Raw genomic sequence first — 27,429 nt, forward strand, 5'->3', positions numbered from 1 at the left:
CCCATCCTTCTCATTTCCTTCCCATATCCCAACAACGCCTCGCTTTCACATGCGGGATATATGAGTTCGCTTTGACGGAGGAGGAACTCACTTTTTATAATCGGCGGCAATACCAGCATCAGCATGTAGAAGACTGTATGTCTTTTCTAATTTTGCCTTCCTAATCCAAGGCGGGTTGTCGGGACAAATGGATGGGCCATCGCGTGATTTACCCCAGCTCCAGTCCTTCTTAGTACCGTAGATGCTGAGGGCGGTTCCGTTGAGGGCGACGAAAACGGTATGCCACTGCCGATCCTCTGCCCTTTTTGTGGTGTTCTCGATCTCATGCTTCATGTTGAATACACCTTCGATAGCAATAGAGCTTGAATAGCTTGGCAAGTCATCGTGACTTAGGCTTCGGCCCATGATACCGGGACCACTATTGGTCTCATCGTCCAAACCATCGCTCGGCCTTGCCACCTTCAACTCCTTCCCCCTGCTCTTGAAGCGGTTCAGCCAACTGCTCTTGACTGGTAACGAGTCCCTCTCTTCAACCTTGTCACTGCTCTCCCCTTCCCTCTCTCCTCCCCTTTCATTTGGCATCTTGGTGAGGTCGGCGTCTTCGTATGGTGGCGGCTGTGATGGACGCCGCTGCTGAGACGCTGTCATGATGTGCTGATAATGCATATCCTCCTCCATTGATAAACGCCGCCGATTCGGCGGCGCAGACTGGATCGGTGAAAGTCCATTTTCTCCGGCCGAGCCACGGCGGTCCATGGGGACGGGCCCGGCTTATATGTCCCGGAGAACGGGAGAACAAGATGCTCTGAGGCGCAACGGGCGCTGGCTGAGTCGGTGTGTTGACGTAGCACTGGTAATGCGATCTACCTCCAGTGGCGCGTGCGGCTCGTTACAGGGAACTCTATTCGTGCGCTGCTGACAGGAGGAGTCTCCGTAGATGGATCATGACGGTTTACGTTCATAACGACCCGCCCTGGCGCATGATGAACCCGAGGGAAGATCAGAAACGTCAGGTATCCAGAAGAAAGAGGGAAACGAGGCCTCAAGAAGAGCACGGTGGGGGGGTGGACAGCGAGATGGAGAGAGAAGCAGCAAAGACGGGGCCGTGGTCGCAAGACGCTGCTGGAGCCCTGCACGGCGGCTCTTTTGTTAGTGGCGACGAGACCCTCTGCGGACAGTTGGATGCGTAAAACTCGGGTATGTAACAAGGCCCGGATGTATGGCGGTCTCTCAAGGTTCCAGGAAGACTCGGAAAGCTTATGAGAAGCGGGTTCTGATGTTGCGCTGACACGCGAGGTGCTGAGCCGTGGTTGAGGAAACGTGCGGGTGGCGAGGCAGGGCTTGAGATGGAAGCCGTCCGGAGGATAGTATGGGTACAGGACGTTAGCGGCGACGACAGCGGACGCGGCACACATTGGCATTCATGTAAGTCAACGCCAGGGGTTTTTGTCGTCGAAGGGGTGGTCCCAGCTCTGTGGGGATGGGCGTGGGCCGAGGGCTTGATTTCGACGCCGATGGGACGCAAAGGCGCGCGACCGCCGCAGCGCCACGGCGATACAGAGCATCGGATTTCACTAGATCTGACGGTTAGCCACCTCTCAAACCAGGCCTGTTTTCTGGACTACGGGCCCTTTCTGACCCAGCTGAGACGCCTTCGGGAGCCTGACCCGGGAGAGCCGTACAAGGTGCAAGCCAGCCAACCGTACGCTGTAATGTCTACAGGTGCTGTAGGTATTCGTTCGCTAACGAGAGATGCGATGGCGATTGCTGCGACGATCTCCAAGGAGCGCGAGCATGATTGGTAATGTTGCAGGAGAGAGGCTGAGCAGCAGATTTGGCGTTTCACGAGGTTGGCGACAGGAGAAGACAGCAGCACGTTGATGCCTTGGGAACTTATGACAGGCACCTGCTACACCTGCTACAACGCTACCAAGGTATCGTGTACTCGGGAAGGCGGAGAATAACGCACAAACCAGCGCAGCTTGAGAGCTTCCTTTGGGTATGCGGTACCTGCAAGCGCGGCAAATGCAGAGCATGAAGCAGTCCGGACAGAGTACAGATACTTTTACAGTGGTGGGCCGTCGGGGAAAGAAGGAGTCGCCTAATACAGGTAGGGGACTGGATTGGCAGGTACCACGTCAGCTCTTTTACCTGACTGAGCGTTGCAATTTGGCGGCTTTGGCTGGTCAAACTCAAGGCAGGACCGACGTGGTATCGCGCTGTTTCCATCGCAGCGGCACCAGTGCCAGGGACTCTCAGAGTCAGGTTAGATACACGTGCTACCTGAGTATTCGTTAACAGCAGATGCAAGACCGCCTGAATGCCCTCATTTCATCAAGAGTGTTTGGTTGCTCTGCGTATAATTCACCAAGAGCCCCATTTGGTAGCCTCTTGGATCTATTGCTGCCAAGACAATAATGGTCGTGCTAGAACAATAACCCTTCTGGCCCGGCTCCCAATATATGGGACCGCTATTTCCGGTTCACTTTCGCTGCGCGATCAAAAAGTCCCTGTCCAGCAGTCGTTGGCTCGCCCGCTTGGGCTGTATTTTACGGGGCTCGTCTCGAGCACGGACGGAGCACGGGAGTCAAGTCCAAGAAAAGAAACGAATGAAAATAAAAGAGGGTCGCATTCGTCTGAAAGGCGTGTTCACCCTAACGCTACGAAAGTGCTCTGTGACAGCCAAAAAGTGACTGAGGAAACAGACGCTGGGCCTGACCTGTTGATATTGTATGCGCGCTAAGCCCTGCGCGGTAGGTGCCACGCGCAGGATGTGGAGGGCGGGGTTTGGGACTCAATCAAAAGCCGGGGCTGCCTCTGTGAAGGTTCATGTTCTTTTCTGGTGGTGCTTTTCGCCGCATCTCAGTGCAGGTTGAGGTACTTGTGTTGTGCGAATCACCAAGCGGCCTGCCTGCTGCCTATTACTCCGGCACGAGCACCGCTAGCTCATTGGCGTATCTGGTTGATCTCTAGGGAGGGCCTTTTCCGCAAAAGGCCCGGCGAATTGCATGCAAGCCGCGGCGTTGGCGCCTGTCTGTCGCAGGCAAAGTCAGAGCTGGCCTGGAGCAGGTGGTGTTGCCAAGCAAATGGCCATTCCATGGGTGCGAAGATGAAAGCGAGCCCTTGCCCTGGGCTGGAGCAGCGCTGGGACTGCCGCTACAGGCTGGAAGAGTTGGCAGGATGGCGCTGTTTTAGAGATGGAGGGGAGCCAGCACCTTCTGCTTAAGCTTTTTTGTTAAATCGCTCCCGGCGGGCCGAACTAACTGCAAGACTCTCTTGCTTGCTTCCATGTACACGCTACAGGACGTCTCGTGCCTGGAACTATCAGTGCTTTGAGTATCTATACGCGCAGACTTATCAAGCAATACTCGGGTGCTAAAGCCGTAGTCGACTTTGCCTTGGACTTACCTATTCGAGCAGTCGCCGATCGAGTTGATACTACAGGTACCTTAGGTATAACGCTCATCTCCATCCAATGACTTACAATCGACGTGGAAGATTATCATCGCCTTACAACAAACACCATGCTCTCCTCGTCTTCTACTTCAGGTAAACGTTTGAACGTTGCCAAGTATTCTTTTTTTCCTTCTTCGGTTTCAATACAACATTACTCCTATTTCTTCATGAAGTACACGCCATGACAGGCCTCTTCTACAGCACTTGTATATACTGTACCCCCCTTCCCGACCACACCCTCCCCATCCTAGCCTTTCGGAACTTTTGGGCGAAGGGGGGACCTTTGAAAGCCGCATCCTCCATTTCCAGGAGCCCTGGCTGGCGCCTTATTCCCTTTGTGGCGTCGCCGCTGGCTGCAGCTCCGGGCCCCCGCATCGCTGCTGGCTTCTTACGAGTCATATTGGTAATCGTCCTTCTGACTCCACATTGTCGAGAGTTTTCTTCTTAAAACTGCCATTCATCACGCTCGAAACTTGCCTTTTCGAATGCTATTGGCAGGCTGGCCCTGGGGCAATTTCTCACGATGTAGCCCCGTGGTACGACTGGGCTGGTAAACCTGGCCTGCACTCTAAACAGTGTCAACTCCATGCCATGGTTACTGTTGGGCTCAAGTCAGGATTATGCATTACGCCCGGATGGTCGCTGCAATGCCCCTTTCGTGGTTTATTCCGCTTTTTTATAATATTGGTCCATAATGTTACGGTGACAAAATGCAGCCACCGCTATCCTCGTAGCTCACAAGCTGTCAGCAGATTTATAGGTAACGCAACAACTGCTGAACCGGCCCTCGGCTCCGATCCTAATTCCCCGATACGGATAATGTGGTTCTCAGCATCCAGCAACCGTGAAGCTTGCCCATGCATAACCAGATCCGTCTCATGCCCGGCCGTCCGATTTGCCCAAGCCACAGCACAGCGCGCGCAGCATCTATCAGGGCTCCATACACGAAGTTTCTATCCAACAGCCATTAGTCCGTTCACGGGGCTGTGCAAGCGTAGTTTGCCTGGCAGCGCCCGATATCGCCTGGAGTTGTTCTCCAGACGTTTAAACACAACATCTGCTGCCCCAGTGTCATCGCCATCGTGTGTGTTCTTACAAAGTTCTAAAGCGCATGGCTTGGCTTATTCGAGATGTGATCGGCCATAGTATGGATTCGGCAATTTCGTCGTTCATTCTAGTTCTAGAGCCCTGCCAAAGCCAAGGCCAAGCTTGTAGTCACTCTTTGCTTGGCTTTTGCTACTGCTCTTGGCAGGCACAGCGTTATCGAGATTTGTTGTATCCTTTATTTACCCCATCCGAATGCTTATAGGCTAGTGGTCAACGGTAGACACAAGGCATGAATCAGCTCATCACTACCTATACAATACTAACAGCACAGCGATGGTTACGAATACTGTGCCGCTGCAACATGCAAGCCTCCATCTGATACATCTGTTGTTGATACCAGTATGCTGCGTGAGGGGGCTCCCTGCTGACCGCACCAATCCGTCCATGCTAATGCCAAATCCCCTGCAATGGTCAAACCATATCGAGCGACGTGTGAACGAATCTGTCGCTTCCGCCGGCACTTCCGCCGGCACTGGGCCTTGAGGCCGATCGTACCATCTGATTACTGTGATGGCTACTGTAAACGAGTACGGGGTCTGAAGCCATCAATCACGCAAACACGGGGCTCCAAAGGCTCCTCCAGGACCAGACATGCCACTAAAACTCCGTATTTTAGGCAGCGATTCACTAGCAATGCACATCCTCATCTTCTGGTCAATCTGCCGTCCATTGTGGAGAAGAGAATGGATAGCTGCGCCTGGTTTTGATCCTCCGTTGCTCTCGTTTTCCTCGGATAGCAATTGTTTTCTTCTGGAAGCTCACACCCCTCCCCTCTCTTTTTTTTCTCTTGTTCTCTCTTTCTCCACCGCCGAAGTGAAAGTGTTTGGCGATCATTTATTAGTTTTGATGAATCACAAGAGTCATGGCCTTGCATTGCATTTGGTTTCTAGCAATTTTCATGCTCATTTCAAATTTGACGGCCAGCCATTGGCCCGACAGACTACGTATGCTATTTTGAGGCTTTTTGCCGGATGGCTTATTAGTGCCGAAAGCCGCTCATCTTGATACTATGCCCTAACACGACGACACTGCGTTGGGCGCCGCTTAGTGAGTAAGAAAGAAGAAACAGAAGACGAAAGAAGATGACTGCCATTGGACACAAGCTGACGATGACAATGTCCTTTCACGTAATGGGTGGCTATGCTATCTACAGCACAAAATGTATAGTGCTCCGAGGATGCATACGAAAGCGCTCGGCAGGAAAAGACACGAAGCCGAGCGCTGGGTTGAAAAGAACTTTTGCACACGGGCAGGATCCCAGTCGCTGGCACTAACAAGCCATTCGCCAGCTGAGCAACGAAAGGCTCCCAAATCAAAAGCAATGGAGCTCCATCGTCGTCTATATGACGCATACGCCGAACAGCCATTCTTGGCAACCATTGGCTACGACTAACACGATGCGGTTTGACTTCAAGGTTACTCTCCACCAAGGTATCCGGGTTTCTTGACTCTGCGGCTCGCAATGAGCCTATGAGCTTGCTGAAACGCACCATGGCAGACGCTCTTTCTTCGACGATGCGGATGTTGCGGCCGTCCATTCTTATGGCCTTGTGCTTGTGACTTGTAAGCAGAAGTCATTTACAAAAGGGCCTGGCTGGACGGAGCCCGAGATGGGTCTGTGCTCCTAGAAGGAATCCTGGACACGCTGCAGTACTGTAGTATTGACAATATCAACAACGTGCTTGATTTAGATGAGACAAAGGCAGTCATCTTGCCGGGTCATCGGCCAACCGCAGTTTACTTATACGAGCACCGCAAACAATACTGCCAACCTTTATTACTATGTTGTAGATACAATCATGCTCGCCGATAGGTATGTGATGCTGCCATACCATGCATCATGCCAAGCCAGGCGTCTTGATTCTTCGTATCCAATCCTGTACTGACCTTTTGAGCGCATATGCATCGTGAGCTTCCTTGTCGTCTGCATCCCAATTAAATGAATAGCATAGTAGCAGTACAGGCATACTCGTAGTTTATAAGCCATCGCCAAGCATTTTGGCGCTCAGCTGCAAAGTACTTTGCACCTAAGCCTCATAATCAGGCGGCGAAACGGCCTCTCCGATGCTACGTCTCCATTGCCTTGCCTGGTTTCGGGACATCGCACGTGTAGACAGTCGCGACATTTTGAGTACGTAAAAGATTGAGCTGAAGCAATAGCACCACGGACGGGGCCGTGCGCCTCGGCGGAACTTTTTTTTTTTTCCTTCTCTTCTTTTTTTCCTTCTTCCGTATCCTTCTACAGAAGCTTCTTTTGCCACTGGCAAGCCACCAAAGCGGTATCTTAAATGGCTATTTCGACTCTATTCACCTATACTACAACAAGTACGGAATACAGAGTAACCTAGTAGTGTTTGTATGACTCGCGGACGTGAAAATGCTCACTCGCTCTCTACAAAGGACAGACAGGCAATTTCATTATTGGTCGTTAGCGATTAAAACGATCTGGCATTGCTCTAATTGGCCACATGTACCTCTTTTTTCTTGTTTTCGCCTTGTATAGAAAATTTGGCTGTGGCTATTGACGGAATTGGCGAGGCCAGGGGTAGCTCTTAGAAGAGCAATAAAGAGGATCTCTAAAGCTTACTTTCGTCTAGCACTACTAAGAATAACTGGACAAGCATTTTTTTTTTTTTTTCCTTCTCAAGTTTCGGCCCCGTTGCCATCTTGGGCGGAACGACTGCTATAATTGGCGGCATTGTCCCGTTCTAGCAGCCCAGCTCTTGAGGTACACAAGCAAGATCAAAAGATCCAATAAATGGATGGGTAGTATCCATTGAAAATTGCTACAACGGCATTAAGACCAACGGAGTATGCCTAGTAACTGCCAATGTAATCTTCCAGGTTCCTGATTCATTATATATAAAAAGTGCAAGGTCAAGGTCGTTGTGTAAGTGGGCTATGATACTCCAGAAAGCATCAAAGTCGCCTACCATGTAAACATGGGTTGTTATTTTTCTTCATTTTCTGCTCCCCTCCGCAATGGGTCTTCACTGAAGCGAGCTTCTTCATTGATTTTTTTTTCTTCGTAGTACCCCTCTTTGTTCCGTCGCTATGCGCCTCTAGCCCTGTCTGATTTTCTGAAGCCATCGCGAGGAGAAGAAAGCAAGGTAACCACAGCTTCGGCTAGGTTAGCGATGCGATGGGCAATCGTATGATGTGGTGAAAAACCAAACATCTGTAAACCTCGCGTAGCCTACTATCCACTTTGTTATGGCCTCTTTCCAATGGCTAGTAACAAGCGTCCCTCCATGTCTGTTGTCTTGATGGGCATCTCCATCAATTGAAAAGATCTGCCAAGAATGATTTGTAGAGTCGGCTCAAGGCCGTACGACTATTCAATGCGCCATCTCATTCTCATGCTTATTACAACGGTTTACGTATTGGATGTTACATTTTGACTTTCAGAACTTGATGACATGACTAAAATGTAACCTCTGCGCCCATGTTTCATTATACTCCAGTGACGCATCTGTTACCCCAATGGAAGACATCATCCTTTCTCATATGTGGTATTCATGTGAGAACAATTTGTGCTATAGATTGGTTGTATCGCTGAGTAAATAGTAAATAAAGCTAAGGAATGCGCAATCTAACATGTATTAGACAAATTTTATAGTCTCAATGAGATGTAGCACACTTGTAGGAGACAGAGCTACCTCGTCTAGTACCGCTTCTCGCCATTGAACTTCTAATAGTCATAGTCCTGATTTCTTTTAATGATACAGCTGTTCCTTAAACTCTTTCGATATAATTTTTTTTTTTTTTTTTTTTTTTTTTGCAAGTTGAAGTTCAATGTTTTGGGAGAGGTATTTATAAAGATGCCATAGCAAGTGGCTTAAAGTAAATCTATTGACTGCGTTGAGGAAAAGTCTAATAAAAAAAGCGAGGAAATGGAAAAGGTAAAAAGGAAGAAAAACAAAAAAAAAAAAAAAAAAAAAAAAAAAAAAAAAAAAAGAGGATAAAATGAAGACTATTGACAACTTTGATGAAATTTGCTCTCTCGTTCTTGACTTACTTGAAAGGAGGTTATTTTCGAGCTGCAGATGAAGCCTACTCCATACATATCGTCCTGGCCTTTGCAAGAATATACGAAACTCTTGAGTCGGCCTACCTCTATTCTTCTTAACAGTCCTTGGGTGTTACGAGATGAAACCCTTTTCAGCGTTCAGATTTTATTGACCAACATCTCAAGTATGAGTACCTTTGTGAGCTCATGCCATCTTCATGTATCCAGGTTGTTGTGTTGGCTATCTCAAAGATTCGTTGCCAATCGTGAAACGGGATGTTACGATGGATTTATCGTTTAGAGACAAACTTATACAAGCCATCTCCCTCATCTCTCTCTGAGTATCTTCGAATCTCGTGGCTCTCTTCCAGCCCTACCAATTGCTTATCATAACTCCATTTCCAACTTCAATATCTGGTGAACTGGTGATAAATGTCCAATATTGATATCAACCAGGAGCTCAGAGGACTCGATACACTCTTAACAGGAAATGCATGGAGAGATATAGGTAATAATACAACAGGCACAAACCCGGAGCCAGTCAGCAACATGCTCGATTACGACATCCCAATAGTGCCAACAGCACATGCAACATGTCAAGTAAAGCCAGCCATCGCAGTCATAACAACGTAACGTCATGGCATACTTTATTTGCATCTCGCGTAACTGCCTAATATACATTCTTTTTCTTATCCTCATGTCCGCCTACACGCTGCCAAGAATTCTCCACCAACCAAGGCCAAGTGGAAATAGGAAAATATCACCACCCATCGCCATGCGCCGTGCCAACCAAGGATAGCTCCGCCCACCGATACAACAGCAAGCCAAAGCAACATCCAGAGTCCCCCTTTTCCCTTTGAAATATACATAAAACACGAAGGATCCTCCCTCCCTATTATTTTTTTGCTCAGTAGGCTATCCTACTAGCCCCTGAGTCCCCTAATCGCAATGAACAGATGCAGCCATGCCAATAATGGGATGGTAAGATGAAAAAGGAAAAGGAAGAACAATGATAAAAAAAATCGAAATAAAAAATCGACGCCAGCCTGGGCTTGCTCATACTCCACCACCAAAAACAAACCAGATAACTTTTAGGAGGGCCTGGGCCAAAATCCAGTCTCGTCTTCAAGCTTCTTCCACCTCCGCTCTGGCAGCCCTCTAACCTATTTTGTTCGCCTTTCCCCCGAAAGTGTAAAATACCATCATGCTAGCCATCCTAATATTTGGGTATGGCAGTGATAAACTCGCAGCTTTAATTTTTTTCTGCTTCTCTCTCTCTTTGTTTGAATACGCTTTTGATGTTTGTCTTATGAGAGGTTTAGACTGGCACGCTCGTCATCTAGACGTTTGCGACCTGGGCACCGCCACGACCACGGGCAGCACCGCCACGGCCACGGCCCTGTCCAGTGAAGTTGCCTCTAGCATTCTGGCCGCCAGGACGGTTACCATCGAAGCCGCCACGGCCACGGCCTGAGGCATTACCACGGCCAGCGCCGAAGTTACCGCCGTAGGTGTTGGCCTTGGGTCGTCGGGGCTCGACAACAATGTTTTCGCCATTAACGGTAAGGTTCTTGCCGGCTAGAGCAGCTTGGTAGCCCTCAACAGTCTTGTACTCAACAAAGGCACAGTTCTAAGAAACAAACCAGTTAGTACGACCTATTCTTACCAATCATTATACACAGAAAAGAGGGAGAGTTGATCGACGTACCTTAGCACGGTTGATATCGAAGTAGGTCAGTTCGCCAAAAGCGGCCAAAGCACTTTTGAGTTCGGCATCCTGAACTTTCTCTGTGACATACTTGACGTAACCCATTGTGCCTTCTTTCTCAGCGTTCGCAACAATGGACTGAGGTCGGGGTTGGCGCTTAGAATCGGCGCCAGCGGTCTGCCATCCAGAGACCTCCTTGGCAGCCTCAGCAGCAGGAGCAGATGCCGGTGCAGCAGCCGCGGCAGTGGGCTGAGTAGCAGTAGCTGCAGCAGCTGCAGCAGCAGGCGCGGGAGCCCTGTTCTGAACTGGAGCTGGAGGAGTGGCGGTCTTGGGAAGAGGAACGACTGGTCGAGGGCCGGCGGCGGCAGCGGCGCGGCTAGCCCAAGTCATTGGCACTTTAGGAGCAGCCGGCTCAACAGGAGCAGCAGTTTCAGGCTTAGCAGTGGGCTTGTGGGCAGGAGTAGGGCTTGGCTCCTTGGGCAGCTCAGCAATCTCCTTGGCCTCTTCCTCGGCAACTGCTTTAGCAGCATTCTCAAGGTCAGCTGGCGCGGGTTTCTCCGGCTCGGCAACGGTGGTCTCTGCGGCCTCGGCAGGCTCTTCAGCATCGGTACCGTTGACCTTGGAAGCCTCCTCGAGCTTCTGGTCCACCTCGTCGGCGTTGACAGCCTCGATCTTCACATCCTCCTCGGCAGATTCAGGCACGGCAGCAACAGGCACCTCAAGGGCAGATGCCTCTGGCTCAGCGGCAGAGGCTTCCTGCTCGGCCTCGGCAACAACCTGTTCCTCCTCATCTTCGTTGATGTATCTGAGCATGTCATTGAGGACGAAGTAGCCAGAGGGCTGCTGGGCAAGAACGAAAGTCTGGACAAACTTCTTGGGCTCGCCAGACTTGTTTGAGATTTCACCGATGACCTGGATGACAATGTTGTCAAATGAGGCCTGCGAATCGACGTTGGATACTCGGACTTTGCAGTCTTGGAAGTCAAGCTGCTTGATGCGCTCTTGGATCGCCTGATTGGTACAATTTTAGCTTATATCGTTTTGTGGGGAGGGGGAGGGAAAAAAAGCCATACCTGACGACCAACAGACACGTTGGCAACCTGAGCCTCAAGTCCGGACACGAACTGAGATTGCTTGCCGTAGAAAAGCTATTCAAATGTCGTCAGTATCCAACATGCGTCATATAAGCGCATTAGGACAACTCACGTGAAGCTTTTCTGGTGATTTGCTCAGGGTAGTGTAGTATTGCTCAACAAAGTACCAGCCAACCTCATCCTTGGAAAGGTTGTTTCCAGAAGCGCTCGCGTCAGCCGGACCCGTTGAAACGGCCGGCAGCTCAGCAGCTTTGTACTGGTCCTGGTTGGTGAATGATCCGTTGGTAGCCATGGTTGGAGGAAGGAGTTGAAGTCAAAAAGAAATGTTCGAGATCCAAAGGCGTGGGGGCGAAATGAAGTTATCGTGGGGCAGCGATCACGTCGAAGTTGGGTATCAACGCAATCCAGAAGAAGAGGAAAATTGACAAAGCAGGAAATGACTGTCTCAACGAGCTGAATGCTAGTCCAAGAGAGAAACGGAGTCTTCGATGATCGAGAAGAGGTGGGAAGGCTGAGGAGATTCGAGTGGAGGAGCTGCGGGCACTTGTGGGATGACAAACAAATGGAAATCGATGCACAAGCACAAGGTGGGAGAGGAATTGAGAGCGGCACAGAGAGTCCAAAGGATATAGAAGCTGGCGAAGCTCACGGATGGACGACGGTGATGGTCGTGGTAGCGGAGTCGTGGTAGGTGGAGAGGAGAAGGGGAGAAGAGAGGCGGATTGCACGGGTGCAAAAGGAAGAGATTAGGCGGAAGCTTCTTTTGAAGTTGCCGTTATGATGTTTGGTGGGCGGGCGAAAGAAAAAAATACCAAATTCTGGGTCAGTCAGTCGCCTAACGCCGCGTGGTCCGTGCGCCGCTCATTTTCGGAACGGAATTAGATAATATCGCGGGGGAGGTTTTCCCGGCTTGCATGCATCATGGCGTATGCTCTTTGTTGATCTAAAGGCTAACGGCTAAGGGTAAGGAGACTTGGCCCGCCAGTAGCTGCAACTTGTTTGTTTCGCAGTGAAAGAAACGAGAAAGCATTGCTCAGTTCTTGCTCAACTGAAACACAAAGGCTGGACAATACGAAGCTCAGACAAAGCGAGCATAGAGTTGCGTACTTTGTTTCTGTCCCCTTGCATGCATTAGTATAGATGTAGGTAGCCAACGGCATACATAAACGGATCACGCAGTGGTATAGTATGTATTACATATCACATACAGCGTGTGATAGTTCGGTAATGACCAGCAATTCTGCCCCGCAAGCCCCAAGCGTGGTAGATCTTGAAAGAGATGCAAAGCCAGGGGTTAAGCAGATGCTCATCGTGGGTCACATTTCCAGCCAATTGAAGTTCTATATTGTATCAAAGTTCATCTTTGAATTTGTCAAGCAGGATAATCTGCTAAAAATAGATTATCAACGAATGTACAGATTGCAATGATCAACTAACTTCGAAAGTAGATGCCGCTGAGTGGTGCTGTGAAAGTATCAGCCGGATAACTGTTAGGTACTAGTGCCTTGGAGTAGTTTTCAATGTACAGATGTCACTCATGTCATTGGCACCGACGTGAAGATTTAATTCATTTGGACAATTGATTGTTAACAGAAAATCTTCAACTCAGACAGCAATCTCAAGTCTTTTCGCCCTCAATGACGAATTGAAAAGTGACGTTCAAGCCCGTATGAAACCCGGTCAGACATCCCTGGTCCAAATTCTCGGTGAGCCAATGCGGGGTGTTGCCGCACACCTAGATTTTTTTTTTTAGCTCACCTTGATAATAAATTTTCTTATCGCCAAAAAATCTAAAATCTACCCTTGCCCAAAAGCCTACCTACCGAGCCAGGTCAAAAACTTGCAGCAACTTTCGGATTTCTCTTTTTTTCTCTCCCATAGACGAATCTTCACTCTTTTTAAATCCTCACATTTACAACCTTTTTTTTTTCTTTCCAATTCGCCCAAGATGCCCAAGTCCAAGCGCGCAAAGGTTGTCCACCTCACCCAGGTCTCCAAGAAGACCCGTGAGCAAAAGGATCAGCTCTTCCAAAACATTCGCGATCAGGTTCCCGAGTACCAGCACTGCATTGTCTTCAATGTGGATAACATGCGCAACAACTACCTCAAGGAGGTGCGCCGGGAGCTCTCCGACAGCCGGTACGTGTCCCATTTCGAGACACAACAGAAACTCCAAAAGAATGAGGCACTCTAGCTAACCAATATTACGACGAATATAGACTCTTCTTCGGAAAGACAAAGCTCATGGCCAAAGCCCTTGGACAGACCCCCGAAGAAGCTATCCTTCCCGGCATCGAGGGCCTCGCGCCGCACATCACCGGCACCGTCGGCCTCCTTCTCACCAACCGCCCCGTCAACGAGGTCCTCGACTACCTGAACGGCATCGTCTCCGTGGATTTCGCCCGCGCCGGCGTTACCGCCTCACGCTCCTTTATCATTCCTCCCGGCGTTGTTTACGCTACCGGCGGCGAGGTCCCCAAGGAGAACGACATCCCTCTCGGACACACAATCGAGCCTGAGCTGCGAAGACTGGGCATTCCCACCAGAATGGTCAAGGGCAAGGTCGTGCTGGGCGAGGAGAATGGCGAGGGCGAGGGCTACACTGTCTGCAAAGAGGGCGATGTTTTGGATTCACGGCAAACCAGACTGCTGAAACTGTTTGACGTCTGCCTGAGCGAGTTCAAAATCAAGGTTCTAGCGTAAGTTTTCTATATCCTCCTTCTTGTCCTTGTCATCATCATCATCATCATCATCATCATCATCATCATCATCATATGGCATTGGCATTGGCATCTAACACTCTGTAGATACTGGAGCGCTGCCACCAGCGAGGTAACGGAAATCGACCAAGCCGCCATGGAAGGAGTTGAGGAGGAGGATTAAAGCACTTTGATCAACGATTTTTGAGGTTGTAGTTTTTTCGGTGGAAAATGTTCTGTGTGCGTGCAACATATACCAGCAACGGATTTGTTTGGGTATTTCGGCGTTTCCAAGGTTCTTCTTCACAGGGTTTCAAAAATAATAGAGGACATTACACGTTCATATACATATGCATATGCTCCTGAAAATGATGATCAAGCAATAAAGATGGTCTTCGTCTCATATCTTTCTCGTCATGGTTGTTTACAAAAGGATAGCTACGCATCCATCTTCGCATAGCCGCAAAAACAAAGATTAATTGGCACATCAATTGATTTCTTTGTTATTGATTTGTTTCTACTCTTCTTTTTCTCTCCTTTTTTTTTTTATTTTTTGCCTAAGGTCTTTGAAGAAACTAATTGCGAAAAACAGAAGAAAGCAATTACCTCAATCTTGCAATCAGCAGGTCACAAGAGCTTACCTCGGACTTTACCTCAAGCTCCAAATTTTGTACTTGCTTTACCTGCCAAACGCCCTATAATACATAACGAGACAAGATACTTCTTCGTCCTGTCCCTATTATTAAGTGTTTCCTGTCCAGTAGTGACAAGCTGATTGATACTCAGTATTTGATAGTAGTGGCCTCTCTCTCTCTCTTGACCAAGAAACCAGCGGCAAGAAGGATTTGTTACCCATAAGTCAAAAATCGTGGGCTACAGGCTTAGAAAAGACGACATAGGATAAGATGGATCGGGGAGGTGTTGAACTTTTGGTGATCTAAGTGTCTGACAATGGTCTGGTGGCAGACTGCAGGCTTCTTACCCTTGAGAGGTGAAAGAAAGGATGCAAAGGAAATTCGTCAAGCATTCATTGCTTACCCACCAAGGTGTCGAAATTTGTGTCGACTTGCACCAGTCATCTAGCTTAGTAGCGGCGCAGCTTTCGAGGGTCCTCGTGGCCACCACCCTCGTATCCTCGCTTCCGGTTGTCTTCATCGCGTGGGCGATCATAGTCCCTCTCCCGATACCCACCTTCTCTGCGGCCAATGGGTTCCATGTTACTACCGGTCCGACGTCCCTCGCGGTCTCGATCACGATCACGGTCACCACGGTCACCACGGTCACCACGGTCTCGATCACGGTCGCGGTCGCGGTCGCGGTCTCGTTCACGGTCACGATCGCCATACCGACCGCCGCCATCTCGGTGGCCGCCAGATCTGTCGTCATATGAGCGTCCGCCGCCTCGAGACTCATACCCACCACCAGAGAAGCCTCGATCTCCGTTTCTTCTGTCGAATCCTCCAGGGCCGGACGGGGCTCCATTGGGTGCTCCAAAGCCGCTTCGGTCGCCGCCTCTGTCGCCGCCTCTAGGGCCAAAGTCGCCGCCACCGCTTCGGAATCCGCCTCCACGGCCACCACCAAAGCCTCCACGGAATCCGCCTCGGCCTCGGCCTCCTTCGAAACCTCCTTTGAAGCCTCCGCGGAAGCCTCCTCCTCCTCCTCCGCCACCTCCTCCAAAGCCTCCAGGGCCGCCAGGGCGAGATGGCATGGCTCGGGTATAGCCTCGACCGCCTAGGCCACCGCCTAATCTGCGGGGCAGCCAGTTCTTAGCAGTCCTACCGCGTTCAACATCCACCTTGATACGCCTGTCTTTGATGCGAATACCATCACAAGCGTCCAGGGCAGCTATTTGTTATTGCGTCAGAAGACGCCAATGTTAGCAACTCTTACCATAAACTTTGTGCGTGAATTCACGGTTCATAAATTGGGAAGATTGAGACAGGCAAGCTTGAGGGCCTAGTGAACGTCTCTTGTGGTATGCTTCTACAGATGGGCAAGCTTGAGGGCCGCATCTTCGAGGTATATCCACCGGAATTTGGATTTGGGATGGCCATATAGCATAAAAGGGATTGGAATGGTTTACCTCTCATATCTTTTTCGCGCTCAAAAACAACAAATGCGTAACCTCTGTGTGGTTTCTTCTTCTTGTTAGGCTTCTCGTGAGCATGGGTATCAACAATAATGCGAATCTAGCGGAGAAGGTCAGTTCCAGTTGTCAATCTATAACGTAGGTATCGATGGATACGAACACGTTCAATGGGGCCAAACCGCCCAAACTCTCTTTCCAGATCACGCTCTTCGGCGTCATAGCTAAGGCGGGCAACAATGAGAGTCTTGAAGGCATCTCCACGGATGTTGGGATCCTCGTTTGGTTTGACTAATAGCACCGGTTAGTACGCAATGAATATTGGCGTCAAAGCTGCGTTCCAGCTCCATTTGGCATCCTTACATTGATTGGGCCCCTCGGTAACAAGATTCGTAGCATTCTCCTTTGCCTCTCGCTTTTTCCGATCGCGCATCTCCAGCCAGCTCTCGGTGGGCTCGTACTTGTCCGTCTCCTTGTACTTTTGAAGCTCAGGCAGGAAAGCAGCAACGCCACCGATGGGAGCTGTCCTGCGCTTCTCAGGCGCATGGTCAGAGGGTTCTACCCATCGCAGCGGAGGTCGCGCGGCAAAGAGCGCCAACAAGTTAGGGGGTAACTTGTCAGTCATCGCGTAAGATCTGGGCAATCGCCGTCGTCGCTATCGATTCGATCGGCAGCCAGAGAGAAGATGCAGGACTCTTCGGTCAAAGGCGACCACGGGTTCTGGCGTCCAGATATCGAGATGCCCTGGTGCGAACGGGTTATTGCCTGCAGCAAGTAGCGTGAGACAAGCTGCCGCGCGCTCTGGCAGCAGTAAATTCGTGTAGCTCGACTCCAACTGAATTGAGTTTTGCCGGGGTTGTGCCTCTTTACGCTAGTCCCGATCCGTCCGACCCTCGAATTGTTTCAATTTTCGATGCTGCGCTAGACGTGCTACGAGCTCGATCATGAGAATAGCGGCTGGAATATTCAGACCACATCCAAAATGACAGTCAAGGCGTTGCGAGCCATTGCTGATGGCAAGGTATGTGGACAATTTACATCAATTAGTGGCGGAAACGAACTGACTTGGAGTCTAGAATGGCCTGGGGGCGTTTGTCCTTCAGTGCAGGAAGCTGGATCTGCATTACTGCGACTGGGCGGGCAGCTCAAAGGGAATGAAGTAGGCACATTCACACGAGCCGAGAGCACAATCCGTTAATTATTGCTAATTTGATCTTCCTTATAGTGGCTTCATCAAATCACTGCTTCCCAGATTCGCAGCCGCCAACCCCCAGATCGAGTTCGCCGTTTCCCCACGACCCGGCAAGCACCCCGTTGTCGTCGGCCACTACATCAACGGCCGTACAAAGCCCATATGCGTGCGCAACCTCTCACCATACGAGATTCTGCAAAAGGTGGAATTGTTAAGGGATGCCAGCGGAGAGAAGTTGAGACGGACGAACAAGGCTGTTCTGAGCACCAAGCCTAGTGTCAGAGGCATCTGGTCTCCGTACCACGGCAAGGGCATGGCTGTATGATTTGAGCGACTTTTTTGTTTTACTACGATTTTTATGGTATTATGCCTGTGTATTTGTATTAGGATGGAGCACATAGATGAAATTGGTATTGGGCTGCTGGTGCATATATGACACGCCGCTACACATGAGCAATGATGTCTTTTGACAGTTGTGAATCAGTGTAACCTGCTGGAAAACATGTTCATTTATCTCATTTACGAATTTTATTTTCTATCGGAAACTCCACTACTTTTTTTTTTACACTATGTTTAACTTTTGTCGGGTCATGTTTTCTAGGTAGGAGAAAGCATTTACTGCTTCTGGCAGTTGATGATGTCGACAACTAAGGCTCGTTAGCAAATGAGAGGCACTACAGAGCAAATTCAACTGTTTCAACTTACAAGCAGGCTTGAGAGAAGCACCGCCGACGAGGAAACCGTCAATGTCGGGCTGCTTGCTGAGCTCGCCGCAGTTCTTCTCGTTGACGCTGCCACCGTACAGGATGCGAGTCTCGTCGGCAACCTTGTCGCTGACGTTGGTCTTGAGCCACTCTCGGATGGCCTTGTGGACCTCCTGAGCCTGCTCAGTGGTGGCAACCTTGCCGGTGCCAATGGCCCAGATGGGCTCATAGGCGATGACAATCTTGGACCAGTCGGAAATCTGGGCCTTGAGGGCGGCGAGCTGCTTGCTGACCACGTCGATGGTCTTGCCGGCCTCACGCTCCTCCAGGGACTCGCCGCAGCACCAGATGACGCTGACGCCGTTCTCAGTGGCGTACTTGGTCTTGGCGGCAACAACCTCGTCGCTCTCGCGGAGGATGGTGCGGCGCTCGGAGTGGCCCAGGATAGTCCAGTTGATGCCGCTGTCCTTCAGCTGGGAGACGGAGACCTCGCCGGTGAAGGCGCCATTGGGCTTATCGTAGACGTTCTGGGAGGCGACCTCAATCTCCTTGCGGAGGTTCTCACGCACGAGGAGCAGATGCAGGTAGGAAGGAGAAACGACGACCTCTAGAGAGAGCAGAACAGCGGTTAGAATTGTTTCGTTCCGTTTCACTAGAGCGCCTTTCGAGGGTAAAACGAGCACATACCGACGTTGGGGTCGAGAGTAGCGTTGTTCAAGTTGTTGACAAGCTCCTTGATGGACGAGATAGACCCGTTCCTGATAGTAGACATCAATTAGCTTAGCTTAGCTTCGCTCCCAGTTTGCAATTGTCCATCTCCAGAGCTCTGCGCTGTTTTGACGAACGCGGGGCATGGCGGGGAGGTGGTACGATAGGGAACAAAGAAGGTACACAACTCACATCTTGAAGTTGCCGCCGACGAAAAACTTGCGAGCCATTGTGACTGGAGTAGAGGGTATTGAGTGAATAAAGTGAATAGGGATCAGATGCAAAAAGGCGCAAAGCTAAAGAGAGAGATGAAGCTGCCGTCGATGATGCAGATTAGCGGTAGCACGAGAAAACGTTCGAGCTTCGGGTGGAGGGGCAGAGCAGCTGTTTAGCGCTAAACATGTGCCGCGAATGCGCCGAAATCCGGTAGACGGCGCTGTGTGCTGGGATCGGCCCCACCATCGGCCATGAGTGCCATGAGTATAAGAGACCAGAGATCTTTGATGTGTCTATAATACTGATGACATGGTTGCTAGAGGGTTTCAATCACTTACTTCATTTATTAACTAGATGTAATACTTCATAATCTTCTCTATGATTGCTGTCTTAGTTCCATTTTACAGCGCTTCTTCTATGGTTTTCTACGGAGGGAAGATCCGCGTAACTGGCTACGTATGTGGCTATTGATACATGATTCATGAACATGCCTATGAATGAATTTAGATACTACAATACCAAGTGAAATAAATCGTATAAAATAGAATGAATCAATCGCAGAGTTGAAACAAATATCCAAACCTTGAACGTGATACACAAACATCTCACCCGTATATATAGAGACGATGCAATGCCCCTCACCAACTCCAAAGATCTGCTACCCTAGCATAGTATCCAGATGCACCGCAAGCTTCCTATCACCCTACACTCTTGCCATAGCAACGCCAAATCTGCTTCCAAAATCACTTCCTCAGTTCGCTATAATTGGAAAAAAAAATCCCCTAAACCATGTCCACGCCCACCTTCTCATACTACTGGGATCAAGAGCTGATGATGCTCCATTCAACCGTCATCGCCCTCAACGAAGGTCTCCTGACTCTGGACACGGCGGCGCAAAATGCACCACAAAACGTAGCACGAGACCCTGAAACAGCATTGAAGCCAGTTCGCGACGCAACGACGTATTGTATCAGCTTGATTCACAACTTGTACCCATTCATCATGTCCTTGAGGGGTTCGGTGCAAGTGCTGAGAGATGCTGGATGGTAGGCCCTATTGCGGCAAGCTGGCTTGGTTCACTGGTGTGAAAACATACCTCTCGAAGGGGACTCAGTAGAGAGCTCACTGTTCGTTGAAGGAGCACTATTACACTGTACTATGGTAGAGGTAGCTAGCTTCCTTAGCAGCCATTCACAGGGAAGTCAGTGAGCCAAAGACAGTATCAGTAACAAGCAAAAAGCAGTAATGTCATTGTCATCATGAAAGTATATACCATTTCCAACCCAAAAAGAAGAAAAATATTCTAAGAAAATCATCACCAGTGAAACTGGCTGAGCGAATGCCGGTGCCCTAAAAAAAGGCATCTAAATCTAAAGTACCGAAAGAAAACTGAGGGTATTGACAAAGAAAAAACCATGTGAAGACAAGAATGAGCATCAAATCAAACGCTGTTTATCCCTTTCAAACCCAAATCCTAGCCCAAATCCAAAACCCAGTTCCAAATCCAGGTCCAATTTCCAAACCCAAACCCAATTCCAACCAGTACTTTTAGCATCCGAGAAAAGAAAGAAAGATGTAACAAAATGCGAGACTGTTTACTCGCGGCGCGCTCCATGGGATTCCTATCCCGGGTAAGCTCAGATGGGGTGTATGTTTATGATGCAAATAGGAAAAAAGAAAAAAGGGAACAAGCTTGTGTAGAGCTATATCATGGTAAAGAATGAGAGACCAAAATAGGATCTGTCATCAACACTTCAAGGCAAATAGTGTCGGCCGTTGGGTGCCAACTCAGTCTTGATGTTCACTTGGGCCGAAGTCATCTTGAGCATAGCCTCAAGGTGCTTTTGGGCCTCAGAAATGTGCTGGAGGTTGTGGAGATCATTGGGCTTGGTCATTCGGCTAAGCATCTCAGTGACCACCTGGCGGTGGTCCATCCACTGTTCAATGAGAGGCTTGACAGGGGGCTGCTTTGGCTCTGGGGCAGGCATCGACTTGATGGAGGCCTTGCGGCTGGTGGAGCCTTGGGCATCAGAAACATCAGACGACTTGCGCTTGCGTCCCTTGGCGGCTTGCTGAGCAGCTCCAATAGGGGAGCTACCAGCGCTGCCGTGGTCATTGTGGACTCGCTTCATGTGGTCTCGCAGATTCCACTGGCGGGGGAAACCGCTGCCAGGAATTGATCGCTCACAACCTTCATGCATGCAGAGGAAAGGCTTATCGCCGTGGCCGTGAAGACCATGAGCTTCACGCTCGTGGCGAAGAAGGCAGGCAGTAGAGGAGAACCTGGCGCCCTCGCAAGCTTCAGCCTTGCATCGGTAGGGCTTCAAGTGGGAGTCAACAAACTTGCTGTAAGAGGGGTTGGTATTAGCATTTGAAAATCTGAAAGTATAGCATCATATAGGCTTACTCGTAGTTGCACTTAAGCTTCTCGGGCTTGTGGTTGCAGTTTTGCTGGCCCTCCCAGGGGCAGTGAAAGAGGCCGTCTCCCTTGGGAGTGACGTTCTTGTACAAAGCATGGTCTCGGGCAGACTCTCCATCATTTCCCTGTCGGCGAGCGGTATAGGCTTGGGGAAGAGAGGAAGTATCTTCCATTTGGTGTTTGTGAAGGTCCTCTGGCATCATGGGGATTTTTCTGTCTCTAAAATCGAGCCGGTAAGAAGATGTTTCATCCACATTGTGGAATATAACATACCTAGGCGATTGGCAAAGCTCGGGGGAAGAGGCAGGGCTAAAAGGAGCAGACTGCCATGAATCATCAATGGTAGCAGGGGAGGAAGTTCTGGAGATGGAGCTGGAAAAGCAATCCCAAGTGCTGGGGGATGATGCATCCGGAACAGAATCATTGGCAAAGTGCATCTGAGATGGAACCACGTGGAGCGGGTTCACGTTATGGACCGGGAAAGCAACGCCATCGGCACCCAGGCCCATTTCGAGAGAGGCGTAGTCGGACCAGTACATGTGGGATGAAACACCGTGGGCATCTGAGTTCAAGAGGCAGGAATCCATTCCGTTCATGGAGCCAGTAGATTGAGATCCACTCCGGAAAGCTTGTGCATTACCTCTAGTGCTCATATTAGACATCTGTGTCGGTGAAACAACAGAGCCGTTGGAGCGGCTCGAGCTAGCTCGAGACATTGCCTGGGCTCCTATGTGGATGGACATGGGCGCCTTGGGAGCGGCCCAGGCCACCGCAGCGGGTTGGGCCTGATCAAGTCTGGGTCCCCGAGGTGAGTTATGACCAGATGCAAAAAGATAGTCCTCGGCTTCTCCTGAGTGCGATGATCCATTGTCCGGGTAATCATGTAGGTTCTGTGGCCCTTCTGCATTTGCACCCCACGACGAACCGTTCATAAGGTCCGCCGTTGGTTCTGTATGAGAAAAAGAAAACATGGCAGGGGTAGGCGCAGCCATAGATGACTGAGAGTAGCTGAAGTTGCTAGGTCAGGTTAGTGTGCTGTTCTCACCACCAAGATTCATCAACGCAGAAAAGAAAATAGAAATAAACAAGGCTAGGCTTGCGGTATCAGCTTTGATCCTACGAGAGAGGTCAGTAAGCTAATCGTAGGGTCAATAGGGAAACATGGTCACACAAACCGAGCCATAGACAAAAGAGGTAGTTGTTCTGACAGCAAGTCTTCACAATCCCACGAGAAAGTATCCATATTGGGCTCCGGCTTCAAGAGATGAGTTGGCGTAATCCATCATGGTCCAGTGTAGTCCTCTTTTGGGTCGTTGTGATTCCCGGTCAAGCAGGGCAAAAAAGGGCAAAGCAAAAAGAACAAAGCTAGCAAAAATTCATAATCGCGTACATTCATTTCGAACCGAAAGGCCAACAAGGTCCGGACACGTGAGTCGAAAGACACATGGGTTATGGAGTCGGTGAAGGTCCAGCTCAGAGTAAGGCCAGTTGTCACAGATCCGCTTCTGCAAGTTTGCGTTCGCAGTCAAATTAAACTGCTTTCCGTCCAAGTCCACGTGTAGACCGCTCAGGGCCAGCTGTACAGTCGTAGGTCGTGCGGTGACTGGTCATCCCGAGATCTAAGAAAAGCAGGTCCGTACATTCGCTGGATGGTCCAGAAGGTCCTTTGACTCCGCAGGTTCTCCGTAGCACATACGTGGCTCATGCAAAGATTTGGCCAATGGAAGATATCGAAAATCTGTCGCTTCAATTCAAATAGCGGGCCGATACTTACCGCTGGCACGAGGCCAAAAAATTATATATTTCATTGATTTCTCAATTATTGTTTCCTTGTCCGGCTGGACAAGTCCTGTTCCAAAAAAAAGTTCTGTTCCGTTCAGAAGGTCCGCGTGGCTATTCCAATGGCTTTTTGGCATCCTGGTGTATCCTGTGGCTGGTTTCAAGGCGGCAAGACAAGCTGACAGAAACAAAGAGGAAAAAGAAATGACATGATTTGTCGCTCAACAGGACGAAGTTTGAAAAGCAGAAAAAAGAACAAACGAAAAACAATAGCAGAAAAAGCAGAGAAAACAAGCAATATCCTGAGCATAAAGAAAACAGTACCTGGGCAGCGAAGAGACCTCATCAAGGTCAACAGCATTATAGCTAGGCATGTTCGCCTGGTGAGGCAAAAGAGCAGCTGTCATTGTGTCCCGGGTGGAATCTATGAACAGGGCCCTGGATGGCAGATCCGGCAGGTCAACTTGGAAGAGTTGACGGTGAAGATCGAAGTGATGGTGGCGACGAAAAAAGTCCCTTGGGTTTACTTGCAGTTCCTGGCGGCTGACTGATGATGAGATGGGGGCTGCAAGTGGATACAAATGAGAAGTGAAAAGTCGGTCTTGGTACGATGATATGGGATTCAAGGATGTTTTGGGCAGAAACCGTTGGGCAGAAAGAAGAATTAGGAGAGGAAGTTGGGCAACGAGGGGGCCCTGCGGGTTTTATCATTGCCGTCCAGTCTGACTCTTGATCCGAGTAGGCGCAATACCCCCGCCGCAAGCGTGTCTCACCACTCAGCAATGCCAATAAACGGCCGCCGCAATGGCCTCTGTGCTGGCCGCAGGAGTGCGCTGGCGTGTTTTCGTCGAGGATGATAGGCTCGCTTTACAGGGGCCTGCATGGTGTGCTGGCGCTGGCCGGGTCTCTTCCTTGGTTGTTGGATGGATCTAGTGGAGCACGAGACCGACGGGGGATCCTATCATTGACGAGCATCGTCGTGCGAAGTGACGAACGGTGGTGATGGCTGCAGGACAACACAGCAGTGCAAAGTAGGCGGGCACCAACGAAAATTTTTTCTCTGCCGTAGTTGCAGGAGGAGGAGACGGTCGGTGAGGCGGTGCCGCGAGCTGTTGCGTCTTGGCCTCGTTTGACATATAATGCCTCGCCGGTGAGAGAAGAATGCTGTGAGCCGTGAAGCAGCTGTTCGTCGCCAGTATATTGCCGCTCTGAGTCTGTAGAAAAAGCACGGCGGTTGAGCATCCCCTGGTCCTTGGCTAGCGGTCTCAGGCCCTGTCGAGCGAAGAAAACAAGCCGGGTCTGGCGTTGAGAGCAGCTTCAGTTCCGTCATTGCCGGCGGCCGCACCCCAGGACCGGCCAGGCCAGCCTACTGTATGTGTTGTACATGCTGTCGGCGGCTCGTATCAGGCGGCCAAGCGCTGCGCTCTGCATGGTGAAGCGTAACATGGTGGACCGCGCGAGGGCATCTCGAGCCTCTCGTTGGCCGCTTCAGAGTCTTGGAAGCGGGGTTTATCAGCACCAGCGTCCAAAATGCCGCCAGAAAGATGCGCTGGCATGCAGGCAGGGAGCGTCGCAGACGAATAAAGAGCGTCGACAGTGATCACGCAGAAACGCGATTATGCACCTGCTCAGCCATTTCGTCACCGCGCGCGGGCAGGTGAGCCATTGAAATAAAAGAGAAGACGACGTGTCGACTGGTTGGAGGAGAGCGGTTGAGGTTGAAACAGCCCAGACCGCAGCGACTGCTGCATTAGCTAAGCCGCCTGGCAGTGGCATCTCTCGAGCTCGGTCCTCCTCCCCCTCTCCTGGAAGAACAAAACCTCTCACGAAGATACCATTTGATATTCACAGCATAAATTTCTGCAGTTCTATATACCTATACAGATAAATGGCTTGAAGCTGTGTCTGTTGCTGCATCCATATCTCAAGGAAATGGAGGGTTTTGCGGCGGTAATACTGATATCCTATTTGGTGCTCACATCTGTCAACCATCTGCGCAGGGAAGACCGCTTCTTCCTCTCCAGGCTGCTTCATTGCTTGACGACCACTGGAACAACCCATCAAGGACCTATCGGATAACTCCATTGGTGCAGCTTCCGTCCGAGGCAGAAAATACAGCAAGTGCTGTGTGCATAAGTGTGCTCAATCTCTCGTTCGCAGGAGTCCTCAGCCGCAGTCTTACACCGAACCCAGCCTTCAGCCGCGACGAGGCATTATGATGATCGCCTAGGTAGGCTTCATGGAATCTTCTACGCTGCCTGAAGGCTAATTTCGGATGGGCTCATTTCAATTTCCGTCTGGGACGCCGGCAGTCTCAGCCCGTTGGGCTCAGCTGGAGTGCTATTTGTTGAATCGAAATGGCTGCCCGACTTACTCATAATGGACCTCTATGCTATCTACCTACTCCATTCGACCACTTTCTTCACTTTTCTTCTTCTCTCCTAGGCATTCTCTGTATGCTGAGTTCCATCCAAATCATGAATTTTTGATACCTTCAGCACCAATCTGGCTAGTATTTGCAGATATTCTGGCATTCTTACGCTCCGTTTTGTACGGAGATTGAAGCGAAACGCTCCCTGTTTGCTCTGCATTGTTTTGCTGCTCAGATTTGTCGATCGTTTTTGAGTTGGATCCACTGTCCCGAGCTGCTCCACGTCGAAAACAAGGTTTGGTTTGGCGGATGTAACCGGGGCGGTTGATTGAGGCCTGACGGGTTCGTAATGCCCAGCTCATGGTTTGCTCTTCCGTGTGCCATGTCTCGAAGCCGTGCTAGCATTCGCACTACGTCCGAGTGTGACAGGTGCAATTAGCATTCTAGAATAAACAAGAGTGCTTGGCAGTGCTATCACGCTTGTGCTCCGTAGGACCAGCCTGTGATTGACACTCCGGAAATTAGGTCGTCTACATGTAGGTGGTAGGTAGTATAAAAGCCACTCGTTGCTGCTTTGGGACCGTTGTTGAAACTGTCTCGGCTGCCTTTACGCCGCACTCCGTATACGAGATTGACACCCAACGTCTCCACGCACTCCGGTGAGCATTGCACTAGAGAACGGCTGTGTAGGTGAGCCCAGGTTGAAGCAATGTCGAGTTCCTCACTCCTGCAAGGTACTAGAGCATATACTCCGTGATCCGAGACTGGAGCAATTCTCGCAATCAAACGCATTTGACAGAACTTTGTAGAGGCATGTATTATCCGTAATCGATAGAGGCATAAGTGATAGCAGTACCTAGAACGCCCGAATGCGTGTTAGCTCGCTGGTCAGTTCCAGGTACCCCGTCGACTCCAAAGGCCATCGAGGAATTGCGATCGATATTGTCCAACCCATGGAACGGGAGCGCCAGAGGTTCACCCATGTCCTCGGGCAGGCCTTGCTCTCGCGTGCTCGCTTATCCCCGATCCAGCTGAAGCCGCCAATCTTCCAATCCCATTGCCCAATCGACCATGATCCTGACAGAGAGCTCTGAGCTTGGCTTCGAGCTTTATCGAGCTCTCCAGAGCTCCAGGAACCTTGAATATGCGTGCGAAACACTACATGCATAAACCTTAGCCAAAGCCAATGGTAATTCGTCTTCTGTACCTATGCTGCCTAAAGCACTGCTAGATGCTACATACACATGTGTTCACTCGGATTGGCCGACTGCATGCACTCCAAGCCCGCTGGAAAGCCGTTCTTCGGTTCACGGCGTCTGCAATCTCTCAGCGAAGCTCGAGCAGTTCTCGGCGTATGATACGGGCGGTTCGGCTGAATTCGTCGTCCAAACCTCCTCACTTGCTTCTCTTTCGCGGATCCGCTCGTCCTCGCATGAATGTTTCCAGCCGTGGATGGCCATGCCGTGACCTAAGTGGGCAGCTTGTCCGGATCAATGCGGTTGGGCTGGAGGCAGAAGCAGCCTAATGGCCCTCACGTTGATGCCCAAACGGATATCAGCCAGCCTACCACATGCATTGACCGCTTCCCTTGCCATTTTTCCCTGCCTGGAATTTCCGGACCCCAGCTGCCAGGATGACCGCCGTTACTGCTTTGAGCTTTGGGCAACAATCAGCGGAGCCCAACCCAAACCTGCCCTACCCCACGATCGTGTGCTTCGCTCCAAACGTCCTGCGAGGCGACGAGATCCATGAAGCAACTCTGCTCTTGCCTCCTCCAAAAAGCAGGTTAGAGAGCATCACCCGCGTCATGAAACAGCCTCGGGGCCTTGCCACTCTGGTCACGTCTTCTGCCGCAAGTCACAGATTGGTTGCAGCATTCCA

At 50.3% G+C, this 27,429-nt stretch overlaps 7 protein-coding genes across 7 annotated transcripts in view; 2 read left to right on the plus strand and 5 right to left on the minus strand.

Moving 5' to 3' along the window:
- The window catches only part of TGAM01_v201142 (PH domain-containing protein), a gene marked incomplete at both ends in the record, with an annotated part of 1,622 nt that extends 866 nt beyond the window's left edge, over nucleotides 1-756 (minus strand). The window contains one exon of the mRNA XM_024548699.1: nucleotides 92-756. Within this exon, the coding sequence (XP_024406515.1) occupies nucleotides 92-756 (665 nt within the window). The remainder of the gene's footprint in view (nucleotides 1-91) is intronic.
- A 9,155-nt stretch (nucleotides 757-9,911) lies between these two features.
- On the minus strand, nucleotides 9,912-11,666 carry TGAM01_v201143 (NTF2 and RRM domain-containing protein; the record flags this gene model as incomplete). Its single annotated transcript, XM_018805378.1, has 4 exons — nucleotides 9,912-10,202; nucleotides 10,281-11,291; nucleotides 11,354-11,428; nucleotides 11,487-11,666. 4 exons carry the CDS (start codon nucleotides 11,664-11,666, stop codon nucleotides 9,912-9,914), a joined length of 1,557 nt encoding a protein of 518 aa, XP_018661287.1.
- Nucleotides 11,667-13,322: 1,656 nt separating this feature from the next.
- On the plus strand, nucleotides 13,323-14,257 carry TGAM01_v201144 (mRNA turnover protein 4; the record flags this gene model as incomplete). The annotated part of the gene is made up of 3 exons (XM_018805379.1): nucleotides 13,323-13,513; nucleotides 13,594-14,073; nucleotides 14,182-14,257. 3 exons carry the CDS (start codon nucleotides 13,323-13,325, stop codon nucleotides 14,255-14,257), a joined length of 747 nt encoding a protein of 248 aa, XP_018661288.1.
- A 900-nt stretch (nucleotides 14,258-15,157) lies between these two features.
- On the minus strand, nucleotides 15,158-16,784 carry TGAM01_v201145 (U1 small nuclear ribonucleoprotein; the record flags this gene model as incomplete). The annotated part of the gene is made up of 4 exons (XM_018805380.1): nucleotides 15,158-15,918; nucleotides 16,157-16,262; nucleotides 16,323-16,450; nucleotides 16,523-16,784. The coding sequence occupies 4 exons, from the start codon at nucleotides 16,782-16,784 to the stop codon at nucleotides 15,158-15,160; spliced, it is 1,257 nt and encodes a 418-aa protein (XP_018661289.1).
- Nucleotides 16,785-17,141: 357 nt separating this feature from the next.
- Nucleotides 17,142-17,676, plus strand: TGAM01_v201146 (hypothetical protein; the record flags this gene model as incomplete). Its single annotated transcript, XM_018805381.1, has 3 exons — nucleotides 17,142-17,180; nucleotides 17,236-17,318; nucleotides 17,385-17,676. 3 exons carry the CDS (start codon nucleotides 17,142-17,144, stop codon nucleotides 17,674-17,676), a joined length of 414 nt encoding a protein of 137 aa, XP_018661290.1.
- Nucleotides 17,677-17,966: 290 nt separating this feature from the next.
- TGAM01_v201147 (triosephosphate isomerase) lies at nucleotides 17,967-18,993 on the minus strand (the record flags this gene model as incomplete). Its single annotated transcript, XM_018805382.1, has 4 exons — nucleotides 17,967-17,998; nucleotides 18,057-18,662; nucleotides 18,743-18,813; nucleotides 18,956-18,993. 4 exons carry the CDS (start codon nucleotides 18,991-18,993, stop codon nucleotides 17,967-17,969), a joined length of 747 nt encoding a protein of 248 aa, XP_018661291.1.
- A 1,740-nt stretch (nucleotides 18,994-20,733) lies between these two features.
- Nucleotides 20,734-22,641, minus strand: TGAM01_v201148 (hypothetical protein; the record flags this gene model as incomplete). The annotated part of the gene is made up of 5 exons (XM_018805383.1): nucleotides 20,734-21,325; nucleotides 21,387-21,617; nucleotides 21,672-22,415; nucleotides 22,485-22,514; nucleotides 22,574-22,641. The coding sequence occupies 5 exons, from the start codon at nucleotides 22,639-22,641 to the stop codon at nucleotides 20,734-20,736; spliced, it is 1,665 nt and encodes a 554-aa protein (XP_018661292.1).
- Between the last annotated feature and the right edge of the window lie 4,788 nt (nucleotides 22,642-27,429).

This window comes from Trichoderma gamsii (assembly GCF_001481775.2).
Source record: "Trichoderma gamsii strain T6085 chromosome Unknown Scaffold_3.2, whole genome shotgun sequence".
NCBI classification, from domain to species: domain Eukaryota; kingdom Fungi; phylum Ascomycota; class Sordariomycetes; order Hypocreales; family Hypocreaceae; genus Trichoderma; species Trichoderma gamsii.